Consider the following 16,874-nt stretch of genomic DNA (forward strand, 5'->3'; position numbering starts at 1 on the left):
CTTGTGGGCATTGAGGAAAGGTAAGAAAATGCGCAAAAATACTGAAATTAAATTAGGAAAACGGATTTTGACAAAACCGGTGCCAAGAGAATAACAAAATTTCGTTAAACATATGAAAATAAAACAAAAGCCAAACGTCAGGCTTGCGCTAAATATCTCTCTGTTAATTTCGCACCACACAAAGCTTTATCCGCCCCATAACGTTTTTACGTTGCGCAGCTGTTTCCGGCTTGTCTTTCCCCAAGCGAAATAAACTCGACTCAACTCCATGTGAAAATTTGTTGAAGGGAATTTCCCTGATTGCGTCACAATGTTTTGGTCACGAAGGTAGTTGCGTTCACTTTCGGGGGCTTCTTCATTTGGCGTAAATTACACGTCAGAAAACCGAATGACCCGTCATGCCCAACTAAGGTCTTGCTCTTAAACGTGCAGTAACATCTGATGACGGCATTTTCCGTTAATTACTTTTGGATGAAGTCATGCAGAGATTGTGGAAAAATGCCAACACCACATACGTCATAATGCTGCATGGTTTAAAAGGCATTGGCATGACAGAAGTTTTCATTTTAACTGCGACAAAGACGACCAAACGTTACCACAAAAAACGAAGTGAGATACAATTTCAAGGTTAGATTATTGAGAAGAAAAATATGTAAGTTTAAAATTTGCTTTTGTCGGTTTAAAATTACTAAAAAAAATTTTTTGTCTCAGTGTATCCATAAATTTAAAAAATGGTGAATCTTACAATCGAAGTTACTGGTGGAAAAGTGGTATTCAAAGGAGGCGATGTAATTAGTGGAAATGTTATTGCTGATTGCAAACAGCCTGTTGACTTCAAAAGTTAGCATTTGAAATACATAAAAAATAAAAAAATTTGTAATGAGGTCTAACACTGCTTTCAATTTAGAGCTTGAAATTACCTACAAAGGAAGTGCAAAAACAATGTGGTCAGAGGGTAGTGGAGACAATAGGACCACCTATGTTGGCAAGGAACCAATTTTTAACCAGACAGAAACTCTCCTGAAATCAAGTATAGTTTTTTTTTACTTTTGAGTGATTTTTTTGTGTTCAAATGTAAATTTTATGTGAAAACCTTCAATGTAAAAAAGTGAAAAAGTGTTAAACTGTTTTATACATTTTTAGCGGGACAAAAAATTTCACCAGGTAGAAATCTTTACCCCTTTCAGTTCCAACTACCACTTGAACTACCATCTTCCTTTGAATCACCAGGTATCATTATTTTTTGTTTTAATTAAGCCAAAATAATCAAAAATTAAATTAAAAATTTTTTTTGGGTATTGTTTTTATTTAAACTCAACAAATCATGTTCAATTTGTGCAGTTGAACTTTGTTTCAATTGAAAAAAAATATTTTTAAATTTAACACATATACTTTGTGCAGTGGAACTTGGCTACATTAGATATCGACTTCAAGCAAGACTACAACAAACACTTAAGAGTAAAAGAAGTCAACTTATGTTTACCGTGCTGGAAGAAGCAGACCTGAACAAATTTCCATTGGCAGGAGTAAGCACTGCTTAAAAGATATCAAAAAAATACCTTGAATTGGTGGTGTTTCCCATATACTGCCGTTAATCCAAACCTGTTTGGACTAACAATTTTGTCAGGATTAGGCAAAGATCTAGATTACCCGGTGTTAATTAGATAATAACTTTATAAATAATTTCTACCTCAAGTTTTGTCAAAAATTAGCGATGATTCAGATTAACTGAATCCGGTTTAACCAAGTTTGCTGTAGTAGTTTTTTTTTCAAACATTAGTTGTGTAATGTAAGTCTGTCAGCTGCAGCATGAATCTTTTATTTGAACAGGAACCTGCAATTAGTCAGTCTTCAAAAACTCTGTGCTGCTGGTGCTGTACCAGTGGATTAATTGAACTTCAAGTTCAAGCAAACAAAACTGGTTTTGTTCCAGGGGAGTTTGTAACTGTCAGTGCTTCCATAAAAAATGGAAGGTAAAGTATTAGAAGGTTTTGATCAGTGTTCTAAATGTAGGTCAGTAGATTAATCTGTGTTGTAATTTATATCAGTTTTAGGCATACACCAAAATAAGTTATCTGCGTAATGGGTGATGTTTTGTACATAAAGACCTTGTTTTGTTGTTTCACAAACGTTAAAACATTTTGTTGTTGGTATTTATTAAACCAAAACACATTTGAAACAGCAAATATTTGAACAGTATGCTTTGAAAACAATTTGTTACTTTTTCTAAATTTATTCATTTTGTTGAAAGCATTATACGATTATAGCAAGGGTTGCCATCGACAAGGACTCCTAAATAAGGACAAAAATTAAATTTTCATGCGAAACGTAATGGACGTTTTATAACAAATCTTTGCATTTATACGAGCTATGACATATCACATGCCATATATTTTCCCAGAAACAATCTGTTCCAGCAACTTCTTGTCCGTAGAAAATGTTTCGTGCATCTCACGACATCTCAGATCTAGGTTTACTTTCCCTGTTATAGGGATTTGACTGTCATTTCACTATGTCTGTTCCTTGTAATTGTTAAAAATAAGGACTCAGGCCAAAAGCAAGGACATTTCTTAGAAATAAGGACACTAAATTTTACTAAGACACTACCGTTCAAAATAAGGACAAATTTTTGAAAGAAGGGCGGTATGGCAACCCTGTTATAGCCAAATCTAAGTGAGTCAGTTTTTAGTTGTTTTGAATAGAAAATGAACCTTTTCACAACTTTGCCTTTGTATTTTCAGCTCTTCAAAACTTCGTAACTGCAAATTAAGTATTGTTCAATTCATCACACTGTGCAGTGGTTACAAGCGTAAATTAATCAGAGTTAATTTGACAAAAGGAACCGGTGTTGCCAAAAATTGCAAAAAGAAAAGTTCAATTACATTCGACCCACAAAAAATTCAGGTGAATTTTTTATTTTTTTTTCATATTTTTTTGGCAAGTGGGTTTATGTTTAATGTTCAGCTTCCTGCTGTGGTCCCATCCCATGAGCGTTTGTGTGGAATCATCGATGTGGAGTATTGTGTTGAGGTGAGATTTAGTGATAATGTAAAAAAACGTAAAACAGGTTTGCTGCCTAGAAACAGAGGTCGCAATGTTATGGAATTAAGCAAAATTGTTTCAATCAGTACTTGCATGGCTTTTTTTCCTTAAAAGAAATACATCATTTCTGTGGCATTTTTTTTCTGTCTAATGAAGAGTTTTTGAAAATGTGTTGCAAAGAGAGTGTGCTTTAAACTTTATTATGGGTCCCCTTCCCTGAAGGGGACACATATTTTTTTTGTCCGTATTTTTTTTTCTTTTTTTCCGTCTAACGCGGATTTGTTCCCACGTTTTGGTCAAGAAAGAATGGTTCAAACTTTTTCAAATTTACACACATTACAGATATTGGTCAAAAGATGGTCTATGTGAATTTTGACCCCGTAAAATTAAAAAAAACAAAAAAAACAACAACATATGTTAGTTATTAATCTGAACTTGATCCTCTAGAAGTTTGACCCCGAATTACCCAGCGGTTCACCCACAGGCCCCCGAAACGTAAATGTGTCTAACGCTCGTTTGGTCAAGAAAGACACTGTAGGCAGAAGTACCAAGAGAGTAACTCACTGGTTTACGATAGCGGGAGGGCTCAACTTGACGTCGGACAGACGTTTTACGAGACGTCGTTTCAGTGATTAGAAATCAGCTGTTTTGCACAGCAATGCTATGTCGTTTTATTAAGTTATCACTCACATTTTTGGTTTTGGCGAAGGTTTTACACCTATGACGTGATTTAAACCTAATAAGCGTGCTTCGGTTTTGTATATGTCAAGCAAAACTTTGTTAATCAAAGTAAACATGAAAAAATTAACTTGATTTTTTTGCAAAATAAATGTTTTTTTAAATGCTCGTTGTCAGGTTGGCCGCCGCATGATCACGGGTTACTTAAGGTCAACTAGTAGGTATTACAAACACTGTTCAGAACTTTCTTTCGTCATAAGGTAGCGTTTTATTTACAATCAATTTAGGAGTCAATGCTCAAGACATGTAAAAATTAGGCTTAACGGTATTGTTGAACACTCGGCGTGTTATTGAAAACGGTGTCAAAAGGTCAAACAGTCGGTTGGCGTGTGCACCCTGAGAGGTTACTACAGGTCAATGGTACTCGTTTTGCGAAACAAAGTTAAATGAAAAACAATTTGTTATGTATACACTTGTAGCAAATTGCTTTTTAATTTAAAGTGTCTGTAACACAACTGTTACAGCTTTATAAAAAAATTGTGTTCAAAACCCGACCTTGGACGACAATATCTGGGTCAAAGCAAGAGATTAAATTTAAGTCTTTGTTACGTTTTTTTAATTTTGTAATTACATGACAATAATAGTGCAAAAAGGATACGAACAATTTTTTTTATTGTTGGGTTAATGCTTTCTAAAAATTTGTCCTTGAGAATCTAAAAATCACCGCAACATTTGTTTACTGTAAATCCGCACAAACGCGCGTGTGGGGACCCATTAGTTTTTGTTTACAAAAACAATCACATGTGTAGATCAAATGATGTGTATAGTAAATTGGTAAATATCATAGAATATATAAAATGGAAATTGGTAAATATCATAGAATATATAAAATGGAAGTATATCAGAAAGCCACTCTTCTAGTATTAATTCGTGTACTTGACGGTATTAAAAACTGCTTGAGAAAAAGTTAATACGGGTTTACTAAAGATGTCGTAAAGACGTTACAATACATGTGATCCATACCCATACAGTCTGCTAAAATGCAATCACTCTTGGTGGATTTATAGGCTGAAGGGTCACGCATTGTATATTAAAACAATTAGAAGATGGATGTCATTTATAAAGACACTGAATATAAAATTCCTTGTCAAAAAACGTAAGTTTTGTCATCATAGGTGCATCAAAAAACTTAATTTAAAACATGACCAGTCAACTTTGCATCACAATAGCGTCTAAATCTGCGTTTAATTTAAATTTGACACAATAGGATTTATCCACCATTGCTTCCTGTTTATTTGCATTTTTACGTGAAACAGACAATATGAATTGCACCATTATGTAGAGTCTGTTACAAATAGAGTCCAAAATTATTTAGCTTTGCATGCGTACTAAAAAAGCTTTGCAAGCCCTTACCATAATACTAACTTACATGGCTTTGTTGGACAAGTTAACTGTTTGAAGTTACGCAACCCCATCAAAAGGTGTAGGGTGTACCATGGTATGTAGTATTAACTAATATAATACAGTACTTCGAACGTGTTAAACTGTCGGTGTTATAATCTTAGTTGGATTTGTAATTACTCTATAGTGGTAAGATGGTAATACCTATAGAGCAGGGGTGGGGAACCTGCGGCCCGCGGGCCGAATGTGGCCCGCTTCCCTTTTTAATGTGGCCCGCGTCACAATTTTGTTAAAGTGTACAAAATAGGATCTAAAGAATAAAATTTTGATGTATAGATATTTCCTTGAATGATTTCGACATTATCGGTGATTTATATTCAATATCTCCCCTTTCAACATTATGAGTCAAACTTTCATAAAATTGCCATACATTCAACCACTTGCTGTATTATTTGTAACGTAACAGCCACTCGATTGTCTCTCCTTGCAGTAACTATTCATTTGCCATGTGACGTTAGTTTCAAATTGAGTTTAGAGCTATTAGCTTACTGTGCAAATCGTTGGATCCTTATATTGTTATTTAAAATTTAATCTTGGAAAAAAAGAAAGATCGATGGTGAAGCTAGTGTGTTCCAGAAAGAATGGCCAAACTCCCTTCTTTATAGAAATGATGGATAAACCTGTTATGCCCTGTTTGCTGCAGATGTAGCAGCAAATAAAAATAAAATCAGGAGCGTTGAAATATAAAGCCACTTGAGTGCTCTGGGTATTTGATACGGAATTAAAAAAATGGCCCGCCCCAAATGTTGTGCAATTAATGCGACCCGCAGTACTAAGTAGGTTCCCCACCCCTGCTATAGAGCAATACAGGTATTTCTCAAGCCCCGCAGTTGCGTTTTACAGTTTAAACTGACCCTGCAGCACGTGCAAGTAACATCACATCGATATTCCACTGTGTGAAACTGACCACAACAAAATCGATAAAGTATTGTGTCGTTTGGGTTTATTGCGCGTTTAATCATGCTCCCTTTGTTTAGCTGCCGCTTCCCTGACAGAAACAGCGTAAAATCGGTTTAATATTTATACGATAGCATATGTCATTCCTATACATATGCGTTTATATTTTGTATTTTCCGACTTACGAAATGCTGACGGCCAGAGCTATTAGTTTGAGGTAAAGTAAAGGGTTGTAATTACAACAACATTATCACAGTACGGCAGGCTCATTGAAGGCGTTATACCAAATCAGCCGGTCACCAAGCATTCACCACCATATGGCAAGGCGTAGGCTAGAAAAATCTAGCCTGCGGTGGGGTTTGAACCCACGATAGAAGTCTTTCTGGATATATTTAAGTGCAATTATGAAGACATATACCAAATGTTAAAACCTGGCTAACTTTAATATTTGTTTTACAAACAGCCTATTTTAGGCTGTGATCGCGTCATGTGTTACTCAAACTCGTTAAACGTGATGTAATGTTTGTAGAGGAAATGTATGTCTCAGTGACGTTTGACTTATCGCGCACCACTGCACAGCATTGGTGCCTCCAGATTTTGGGTAAATATCGCGACAAAGGCTTTCAAACCTTTCTGTAAATTAAACAATATAACTGGAAACAAATAATGTTTTTAGGCGGACAATACAACTCAAGTTACAATTATTCAGTCCTAAGTAAAATGTTTGCAATTATTAGACACTATTATTCCTGCTTTCTTCTTTGTTATTTTTCTTTAGTCCCATATCAAATGTATTGCGAAAAGTTGCTTAGCGAATCTCACCCAACAATGCTGCGCAAAGCATTGTCTAACGAAGAACGCGATTCAACATTGATACCTTGTAGCACATAAATCACAGTTCGCTAATCCCGAATAAGTGTTTTACCGAATAAGCAACACTTCCATGTTTGAAAGAAAACCATGATTCGCTAACACGTGTTTTACAGGCCTGGAAATGCTGTATGTTGTTTATAACGTTCCTGTGCATCCTAAGTTTCTTGCCTTGTGTAGTTTTAAACCACAGCACTCAACGCATATTTTTGCCAGAAATATGCATAAGCTATCTTGTTGTCAATAAGTTTGTTTATCAATATGACACAATTCATTGGCCAAAAGTGTTGGCTGTTTGAAACAGTTTTTCTTATCAATTCAAGACACATACATTGCCATCAATTATTTTCAATCGTCTTGTGTTTTTATCGGGTAAACCACGGTCGTTTAAATTTCCATCAGACAATCAATATCTAGTTTTGTTATCTTCTCTATCTTTTCCCGATGTCTGTCAGCGACACTACACTGTAAATCAGTGTTTCTCAATCTTATTGGGACCGCGTACCACCTGACGACTATTTCTATCGCTGCGTACCACCTATCATAAACCGTGTTTACATGAATAGACCAACAAATAGGTCAATTTTCTCCCTGACTAGCATATTTAGCAATTTCAAAAGACTGTACAAGACACGAGTTTCGCCCAAACCAGTGCTGATCAGTTGGGTCAGTTGAGTTGCAATTTTAGATTGGACTAATTTAGGTATCACAGAAAGCTACTCGCGTACCACCTGAAAAGTTCCGGTGTACCACTAGTGGTACGCGTACCACAGTTTGAGAACCACTGCTGTAAATCGATCAACTCCACTGTTTTTCTCATTTCTTGCAATTTATCGACCCCCTTTTGCTTTGTGTATTCTTGTGTTGATAGGAAGCATGATTTTGGGGACTTATATAAAACAAAAATTCTTGTACCCTTATTTTATGCCTCAATATGTTAAAAATGGGTTGAAACTAGTGATGCACCGAACCCGCCTAAAAAGGTTCGGGCCGAAACCGAATATTCGGCCGAATCAGGCCGAACCTAAAACCGCATTTCTTATGGGTGTTTTTAACTGAACCGTGTGTTGTTGATGCAAGTGAACTCAATTATGAAAAGCCAAAACTACTTTTACAATGCGAATACGTCACAAAACTTGTAATATTTCGCAGACAATGTAGCAAGTATTTTATAGATAACTTACAACAAATAGTTAATTTATGATGTTTCGTATTGGCGAAAATGAAAGTTTGGGTATTAATTCCATGCAATCAAAAAGTTCGGTTTCGGCCGAATTTTCAAAAAAGTTCGGGCCGAAACCGAAACATCGAAAAACAGCTTATTCGGCCGAAATGTTTCGGCCAACCGAAACTTCGGTGCATCACTAGTTGAAACTATTAGCATAGAAAACTGAAGCTTTCGGTACACTTACATAAGTCTGTGTTTTTTCATTATGCAATGTAACACATAAAAAAATAAAAGCTTAAGTTAAGTACATACATAATCCGCATCTGAAATCGTCTGTATTGAAGGTGTGTTGGTCCAGGACAATTTCTGCAAAGGATAGTTTTCATATATTTAAACTATTAGCGAGAACGGATGATAGCTCACTGCAAAAGATGTTTTTCACCATTGCGAGTTGTGCTACTTTGACGCGAAGTGTTTGTTTGTTCACACCGATTCGTGACAACCTTAATCTTGTGTCACACCAGACAACCGGATGTTTACTGGAATTAACAAACTTAGACTTGCGTTTCTCACTTCGCATTGCTGCCACTACTAAACAACTGCTGCTGGAGGCATTTAGCTGCTAGTGCTATTTGATATACTTTATAAACGGGTTTGGGCCTTTTTCCGATTCAAAAATGTTTGTATTTTTTAGAAGTCTTTTGTGCAGCATTACAAGATTACCAGAGAAATTTCAGAATTTTGGCATAAAACGTCTCACGCCTTACAGCATGCTCTTGTTCTAATAGCAAGTGGCGATCATGATATCGTCGTAAATATTACTGCTGCAAAATGCGTAGAGGCAGGGTCTTCTGAAAAGTTCTTTGTTGAAAGGCGTATTGAGGGGAGCCCAAGGGTCATGGCCATCATTTTTAAAAACTACATTTTTGTACCATAAACCGGTGTTTTAAACCAACTTGTGTTTAGACTACATTTCGACCCCTTCTAAAAAAGAGTTTCTGGCTGAGCCACTTGGTTAAATGCAAGCGTTTCAGGCTTCCATTACTTAGCGCTAAAAAATACCCCTCACGGTACTTTTAAGTGATAACCCAGCTGCTTTATGAACTTAAAAAAATATCAATTTATTTGTTCATCCAAACACGAACACGATTTTCACAAGTCATCGACAAAGATATGATTGATGACAATTTATTGTTCCACTCATGTTAATACCGTCTTTCACCTATTGTCGGATTATATGACGCCGATTGAAATCAAATTTAACCCTAGTATTGTGTGAAGATGACGTCATGCATTGAAAGCTTGTTGACTGACGCCTTTGGCCCGTTGGGCATTTTCTCCTTCCGTTAAGCGGATGGACAGTTGTCTGTGGGTCAAACCAACTGACCTCACGCAAAAATGCAGTTGTTTCTAAATGTCAAAGATTAATTTTGCCTTGGCATTTCCCCCAATATGAAAATAAGCAACCTTATTTTACAAGCACAGTTTGAAATTTTTGATCACAGGCTTCATTAAATTGTCCGCTGTAAGGCTATAAAAAACAAATATAAAATTGAATAAAAGACGGTATTTTTTGTCATTTTTACAACTGACCCAATCGTTTCTTGATAAATAGATTTATAAGTTACATGTCCTACTACTATGGAGGCTAGACTAATGTGTCGAATGCAGGGAATTGAAGATATAGCTGGAAAACGAATCACGCCCTTCCATGAAGGGGACACATATTGTTTTTGTCCGTATTTTTTTTTCTTTATTCTTTTTTCTGTCTAACGCTGGTTTGTGAGACGCGTTTGGTCAAGAAAGAGTGCTTTAAATTTATTTAAATTTACAGAGATGTCATTGAATAATCCAAATTTGATCCTCCTGAAGTTTGACCCCGATTGACCCAGCGGTTCACCCACAGGCCCCCAAAACGTATTTTTTTAAAACGGCTGTACTAACTAAAGTACAGCATCTTGGAGTTTCATGCTTTGTTGCTTGGTGCAATGTAAGGTTTTTTAAAGAATTTTGTATCTTTTTTTCGGATTCACCCAATTTTCACCCTTTAAAAAACAAGCCCTATGATGCACAAACATTTAAAAATTTTAACAATTGTTTAAGCAGGGTATTCGTTTAGTATTTAAAATTTTGCCAGTTACCTTTACGACATAAGTCCCAAGGGAGGAATTCACTGGTTTACGATTAAGGCGGCAGAGCGGGAGTGCTCAGCTTGACGTCTGGACAGACGTTTTACGAGACAGTCGTTTGGGTGATTAGAAATCAGCTGTTTTTTTGTGTGTGTAGCAATGCTGTGTCATTTTATGGAGTTATCACGCGCATTTTCAGTTTTGGCGAAGGTTTTACACCTAAGACGTAATTTAAACTCGATAAACGTACTTCGGTTTCGTTTATGTCAGGCAAAACGTCGTTGATCAACATAAATATGAAAAAATAAACTTATCTTTTTCGAACGCCGCGATAAATGGTCTTTAAATTCTCATTGTCAGCTTGGCCGTCGCATAACAACGGGTCACCAAAGGTCAACTTGTAGGCATTACAACACAGTTAAGAATTTTTCGTCATAACGTATCTTCTTTATTTTTGACAAATCAATTCAATAATCAGTACTTAAGTCATGTATAAATCAGGATAAATGGTATTGTTGAACACTAAGGACTGCATGCTGTTAAAAAAAAGTGTTTCTAGAAAATTTTTTGTTTGAAAACTGAACTTGAACGACAATATCAAGGTCAAAGCAAGAGATTAAATTGAAAGTATTTTCCCCGTTCTTTTTTGACCGATTTTTTGTAATTATATGACAATAATGATGCAAAAAGAATACAGACAAAAACTTTTAAAGTTAAGTTAATGCTTTGTGAAAAATTTGTCCTTAACATACTAAAAATTACCGTTTGTTTACCGTAAATCCGCATAAACACGCGTGTGGGGACCCATTAGTTTTTGCTTGCAAAAACAATCATATGTGTGGATAAAATTGTGTATAGTATAGTAAATTGGTAAATATCGTATAGAATACATAAAATGGAAGTATATCAGAAAGCCACTTTTCTAGTTAAATTTACAGGTTAGTTGGGTTTCTGGAGTTGACCCTCTCAAATTTTGCACCCGATTGGCCCAATAAATTACACACAGGTTCTCAAAACAACGAATAATAAGAACGACTATAAATGCCCAAATGCATGACCGAGGATTTAGCAAAAGCCTGGAGACCTAGGAGTTTGTTTAGGTTAAAGGCTTCAAATGATGAAATGATCTTTCAGTTAAAATTATTTAACCAATATGTCATATTGAGCTGTAGTTTTACTAATTTTTATTTTATCACAGCTTATTTGCCACACTCCACTTTTTCACGAAAAAATCAAAACTTGGGCGCTTTTGGAAGTGGGTACCATTCCACTTAACCAGGGCTTAAATGTTGAAGCACAAGGTGAAGGTTCCACCAACATGCCAGCCAGCGATTTTTCTGGTAAGCAGACATTGTGTGTAGTTTTCATATGATTGTGACTTTTAACCAAGACATGCTTAAAACCGGTGACCAAATAATGTTGTTAAGTTGAGTTGAGTTTATTTTGCTTGGTGAATAATAACATACATCACAATAGCACTAAAACAATCACCAAGCTGGAAAAAGATGCGCAAAGTTAAAACGTTATGACAACATTTATAACATCATTGTGGTCATAACATTCGTTTGCCGTTTCACAAAACACTTTAGGGAGCACAGAAAATTGTGTCAAGGTATGTGCGAATATATTTTCACAAATTTAGGTGTAAATTTTATTCAAAAGAAAACAAACAGCCTCGTGAAAAGTTGAAAATAATCGGTCAGAATAACATAGTAAACTATGAAATAAGCTATTGCTGCCAGGCATAATGTATAACCAAGTATTGCTCATCCAGCAGTTTTTTTGTAAACAATCGACGTTTCGACGTCCTATACAATACGCCTTCATCAGGATAATGACATATCTTGCAGGACAAGTTTGTTTACAAAAAAAAATTGGCGAAAACTGAATAAAATAATTGTCAATTGACTTGCAAAAAAAAACCTGCAAGCCATCACGTGCTCCTTTATGCCCAACGAAGCTGTACACCAGCGGTTCCCAAACTGGGGTCCGCGGTCCTTTAGGGGTCCGCGAGGCAATTTTGGGGGGACCGCGAAGCGGTTGAAGTAATTCTATAATCTTATTTGGCGTCAGTTTGTGCCACTAAATAAGATTAAATCAAAGTAGAATTGAGAATCGACTGTCTCCATTGCTAAACAATGGCTTTATTGAATAACAACTATCAAAAATGCAATTGTTCGCGCACAATCGTAATGTTTTTTGTCCTGTTTGTGATGTCACATGTTGTCTTTGGATGATTGTTATGCGCAATTTTGCATAACTAGCTAAAATCCTGCAATTAACTTTCGTTTTTATGAAATACACATTTAGGCTTAAGGACCGCGAGCCCTTGAAATAATGGCAAAGGGACCGTTTTAAAAAAATATGAAAAAGTTTGGGAACCACTGCTATACACAGACGTGCGCAATTAGTTTCACAGCATGCCTTGTCTAGTTTCAGATCGTGCTGAACTTTTGTCATGTTTTTTACTTGGTGAACAAATGTTCGAGGTACTAAACAAAGTTCATATTGTTGCAATAAATGCAAGACAAAATGACCTTTGTAGCTGCACAGTGAAAACATTTGACATTGTTTTGGAAAGATTGCATTTGCAAGTTAATCAAAACAACGCCTCAATGCTACTGCTTGGTAAAAAAAGAAATGCCAAAATTTTATGTTGGCAAAGGACCAATGTGCACGTGAAGGGCCGTTTCGTTCCAAAATCTTACAATCTAATTTTAGTTCCGGGCACAAACAACACCGAACAATGGCAATCTTTACGTAAGCCGACCTAAAAAATAGGTAAATTTATATATACATGTATGTATAGAGAACGTAATATTAAACACGCAGACATGATAATAACTCGTTTAATTAAACACCCGTAAAATGATCATAATACCTGACTGCTACATTAAAGTCACAAGTCAAATGTGATCATTCAGAAAACCAATGGAATCATTTGTTAAAACCGTGGAGTTTGTTAAATGTTTTACCACGCATGCGCACAAATGCACGTTATAACAGTATTGCGTTTTTCTGTGACATGACTACCAGTGTTTAGTCCAGTGGTTCTTAACCGGTGGGAAATTTGATGTTTTCAGAGGGAAATTATGTAAGTCAGGTAACCAAACTCGGGCCCAAGGGTCGAATCCGGCTTTGAATTAATCGTTGAAAGTTACTTTCCTAACATTTTTCCGCAACAACATGTTAGATTAATTTCAGCAAGGCTTACAAGACACATACAAATCCAAAGTCCGTTTGTTACATCACAGACAAGACTAAAAGTATCAATGACTTTGCTATTGTGCGCGAATCAAAGCCTTTCCTTTGTCGATTGTGATGCAATAAATGACTATTGCAAGCAGAGGAAACTCTTTAATATATTCAAAAAACTTTAATCTCTCACAGAAGCACTGTTTAAACTGAACAAGATTGCAGTATACCTTTGGAGTTTCAGACCAAATCGCTTCACGAAATTATTTCGATTAAAAAATAATTTGTTTTGTGCGGCCCGCGATACGTGTTTTGTTTTGATCGACCAGGAGGAATGTATGTGTTAAATCCCATTTTTGTACCAAGTGTTGTTACATTAAACGTTGACAGTTGTTAGTTTATTACTAAGATAGGCAGTGTTACGTACAGAGACAAAATGATTGTGTATTTGAATTTGCCTAGCACTACTATGTTATTGCATGACCATCAATGCGGCCCGCCTCCACACTATATCACTACTTTTTGGCCCGCGTATGCGAAAAGGTTGCCCACCTTTGTTCTAGAGCAGTGGTTCTTAACCTTTTTGTAGTCACGGACCCCTTTTCTGAATTTTGTAAGTCTGCGGACCCCCAACCCAATTTACGATAGGTCTTTTGTGTTTCACGCTTCTTGCATTATACCCTGTCATGCTTTTGAAGCATTTAAATCCGCCTTCACAGTCCTTCAAATTCAATGACGTTTCTGTATTGTAGTGGTCATTGGTAATATTTATGGTATATATAACTTCACAAATCATGTCCTATAAAGTCTATTGTCCATTTGTGTTATGATGTCATAATAGGGAAGACAATCACAAAAAGTAATTGTTCTTGGCATAATTAAGGTGTAATAAACAGCGCGCACTCATATGCAGGATTGTAAAAACGGTTGAGATACTTAAAAATATTCTTCTGTTGGTTAATGATACTTATAATATTTCCCTCCGTGGACCCCCTGAAACCATCTCATGGACCCCTTGGGGGTCCACGGACCCCAGGTTAAGAACCACTGTTCTAGAGTCTTGAACAATATTAGTTTATAAATCGCTTGCATTTACATCTGTGTGAATAAGAAATGAGTTAGCGCTTAAACACAGTACGACCATAGTTGCTGTATTTTGCAAACAAACTAAACTACCCATTACCAACAAGTAAAATTATTAACCTCACGGGTAAATTTTCCAAAAATTACCAAAACGTTACTCGATAAGGCAAAACGCTCTTGGTTCAAATCCCGGCTCGACCTATTTTATTTTTGTACGATTACACAAAAGTGCTTTTACTAAACTTATTAAAAGTTTTTTTTTTATTTTTTTTATTTTAACCAGTCAAGTTAAGACCTATAAGCCAATGTTATTGGAAAAGATAGTAAGCTTTAAAATTGGGGAAAACTATTAACACCAGATGTCACGGTAGACCCACATTTAGCAAAATTTCAAAGAACAAAATACTTATTTAAAACGGTATGTCTCCAAAAATACTGACGGTTAAGGCTATTACTATTACGGTTGGGGTAAGGTTTTTTCATTGAAAATAAAAATCCCAACCCTACCCTTCTGCAGCCGCTAAATAAATAACTCAGCTCTTTTGCGCCATATATCGAGATTGAGCTAAATGTGGGTCTGCTGTGAGGTAAAATGTTAGTAGCTCTGCCTTAAAATCGAGCTAATATTTTGCGCAGTACGCTACTGACAATCCTGTTTTATACTTTGTTTAGTTCCAGCACCAACATACGCTGCTGCTACTGCTATTACAATTCCAAAAAGTGAAGAAAATCCCGAGGCAGTGACCTTTGCTCCTCAGTACAATTACTATGACTGGAGTCAGACCGCTTTTACGTACAAGTAGTTGCACAAAAAGTTGATGTCCTTAGTTCAACAGTAAATTACGATGATTGTATCATGTTTTTTTTCATGTTGCTGTATAAATATTTTTGATGACTTAACAAGCATGTGTGCGTGCTGTGAAAAAAACTTAACGTACTTGCGTATACATTTAGGACGATGTTTCTAAGCTTGCCAACGAACTTACTTACAGCCTTTTTTACAGTTTTTGTTCGTAAGATCAATTATGTCACAAAAAAACTAATAGCATATTTGTTTTAGATCAACACTTATTTTTCTGTCAAGAACATTTTGATTGACGTAACTTGAAACGTAACTCGTGATCTGAAAAAGCTCTTTGTATGTATTTTAGCAACCTATTGTCATATTGTTTTTTTACGTTTGACTTAAATTTCCTTTAAGTGTTAAAGGTATTTCTGTGTCAGGTATATATGATTTTTTATATTTTTTTGGTGTTTTAAAACTTGTTAGTGCAATATGTTTTGCCTTTAATTGGTACCAAACGACGCCAACATCTACATTTCCCAGGTATATTTTGTTAGACCTTTAAATTTCTTTTTTCCAACTGTACTTTTAGTATCTCTTTTCTTTTTAACTGTATATTTTGTAACATATTGTGTCGAAATTCTTATTGCTATAAAATCGACAAATGTGAAAATGCGTGTTTTGAATGTTGACTGGTGAATATGCCTAGCCTACTACACTTGTGCAGGTCGCATTTTGTGGTAATATTCCACACTTCCTATTAGTGATGGGACGAGTACTCGGTATCGATGGTATCGAACGATTTTAGTGGTATCGATACTCGTACTCGGTATCGAAATATTTTGTCTCAGTTTTCGATACCAACGTGCGAGTACCGAAGGCCGATTTACACCATAAGAATACGGGCAACTTTATGCCAATATTTGCTTCAGACAGCACAAAATTGGAAAAAGTTTCCGCCAGTTTACATATATCTTTTTGGCTATCACGTGAAGATAACATTTTTCTGCGTGTGTGTGTGCACGCCTGTACCACGACCATGGCAGATAAATTAGCCAGTGATATACAACTAAGTACAACACTACACTTAAGTACTCGGTAATCGTACTCGGTACTCGGTATCGAAGGTATATACATGTGGTACTCGTACTCGGCATCGGTACTCGCTTCAAAACCTGGTATCGTCCCATCACTATACTTCCTATGACTGAGTCCAAAAGCACTTTTATCTTCCTATACCACATCACATATAAATTTTCCCAAAACGTGCCACGTTGTCAGCTTGATTTAAGTATGAAAGTTAACAAAGTTGGAGTACTTTGTTATCTACCAAGACCATTGATTTCTGGCAACAAAAGTCATTGATTTGCCTAGGCTCGAAGTGTTTCTTGCTACGTGGATTAGTAATTTGTAATTAAACAACGTCTTTTTAAAAATGAAGTTAAAATGTGTGAACAAGGGCCAATGATAAGGCGTGTAAACGAAAATTTTCCTAATGTAAGAAGTTTTTTTAAAAACCAAATCGTGTGAACATGTTGACGGTTAGGGTTATTAGGGCTAGGACGAG

At 36.0% G+C, this 16,874-nt stretch overlaps 1 protein-coding gene across 2 annotated transcripts; it reads left to right on the forward strand.

Annotated features, from left to right (window-relative positions):
* Positions 1-321: 321 nt before the first annotated feature.
* Positions 322-16,589, forward strand: LOC145238223 (arrestin domain-containing protein 2-like). Of its 2 annotated transcripts, none has more exons than XM_080101329.1 (10): positions 322-652; positions 712-840; positions 908-1,030; positions 1,144-1,230; positions 1,402-1,526; positions 1,831-1,973; positions 2,742-2,904; positions 2,965-3,030; positions 11,444-11,585; positions 15,196-16,589. In XM_080101329.1, exons 2-10 carry the CDS (start codon positions 732-734, stop codon positions 15,324-15,326), a joined length of 1,089 nt encoding a protein of 362 aa, XP_079957455.1. In that variant the 5' UTR covers positions 322-652; positions 712-731; the 3' UTR covers positions 15,327-16,589. The 2 variants fall into 2 exon arrangements, with proteins under 2 accessions (XP_079957455.1, XP_079957457.1); XM_080101331.1 differs by having other exon boundaries at positions 322-627.
* The last annotated feature ends 285 nt before the right edge of the window (positions 16,590-16,874 follow it).

Source organism: Phallusia mammillata, chromosome 7 (genome assembly GCF_965637545.1).
Source record: "Phallusia mammillata chromosome 7, kaPhaMamm4.hap1.1, whole genome shotgun sequence".
NCBI lineage: Eukaryota > Metazoa > Chordata > Ascidiacea > Phlebobranchia > Ascidiidae > Phallusia > Phallusia mammillata.

What these genes read in the sequence shown, in the direction of transcription:
- LOC145238223 (XM_080101329.1), top strand. Translation starts at nt 732, where the DNA reads ATGGTGAATCTTACAATCGAAGTTACTGGTGGAAAAGTGGTATTCAAA. An exon ending in ATCTTCCTTTGAATCACCAG is followed by an intron (nt 1,231 to 1,401) that starts GTATCATTATTT and finishes TACTTTGTGCAG; the next exon opens with TGGAACTTGGCTACATTAGA. An exon ending in ATGTGGAGTATTGTGTTGAG is followed by an intron (nt 3,031 to 11,443) that starts GTGAGATTTAGT and finishes ATTTTATCACAG; the next exon opens with CTTATTTGCCACACTCCACT.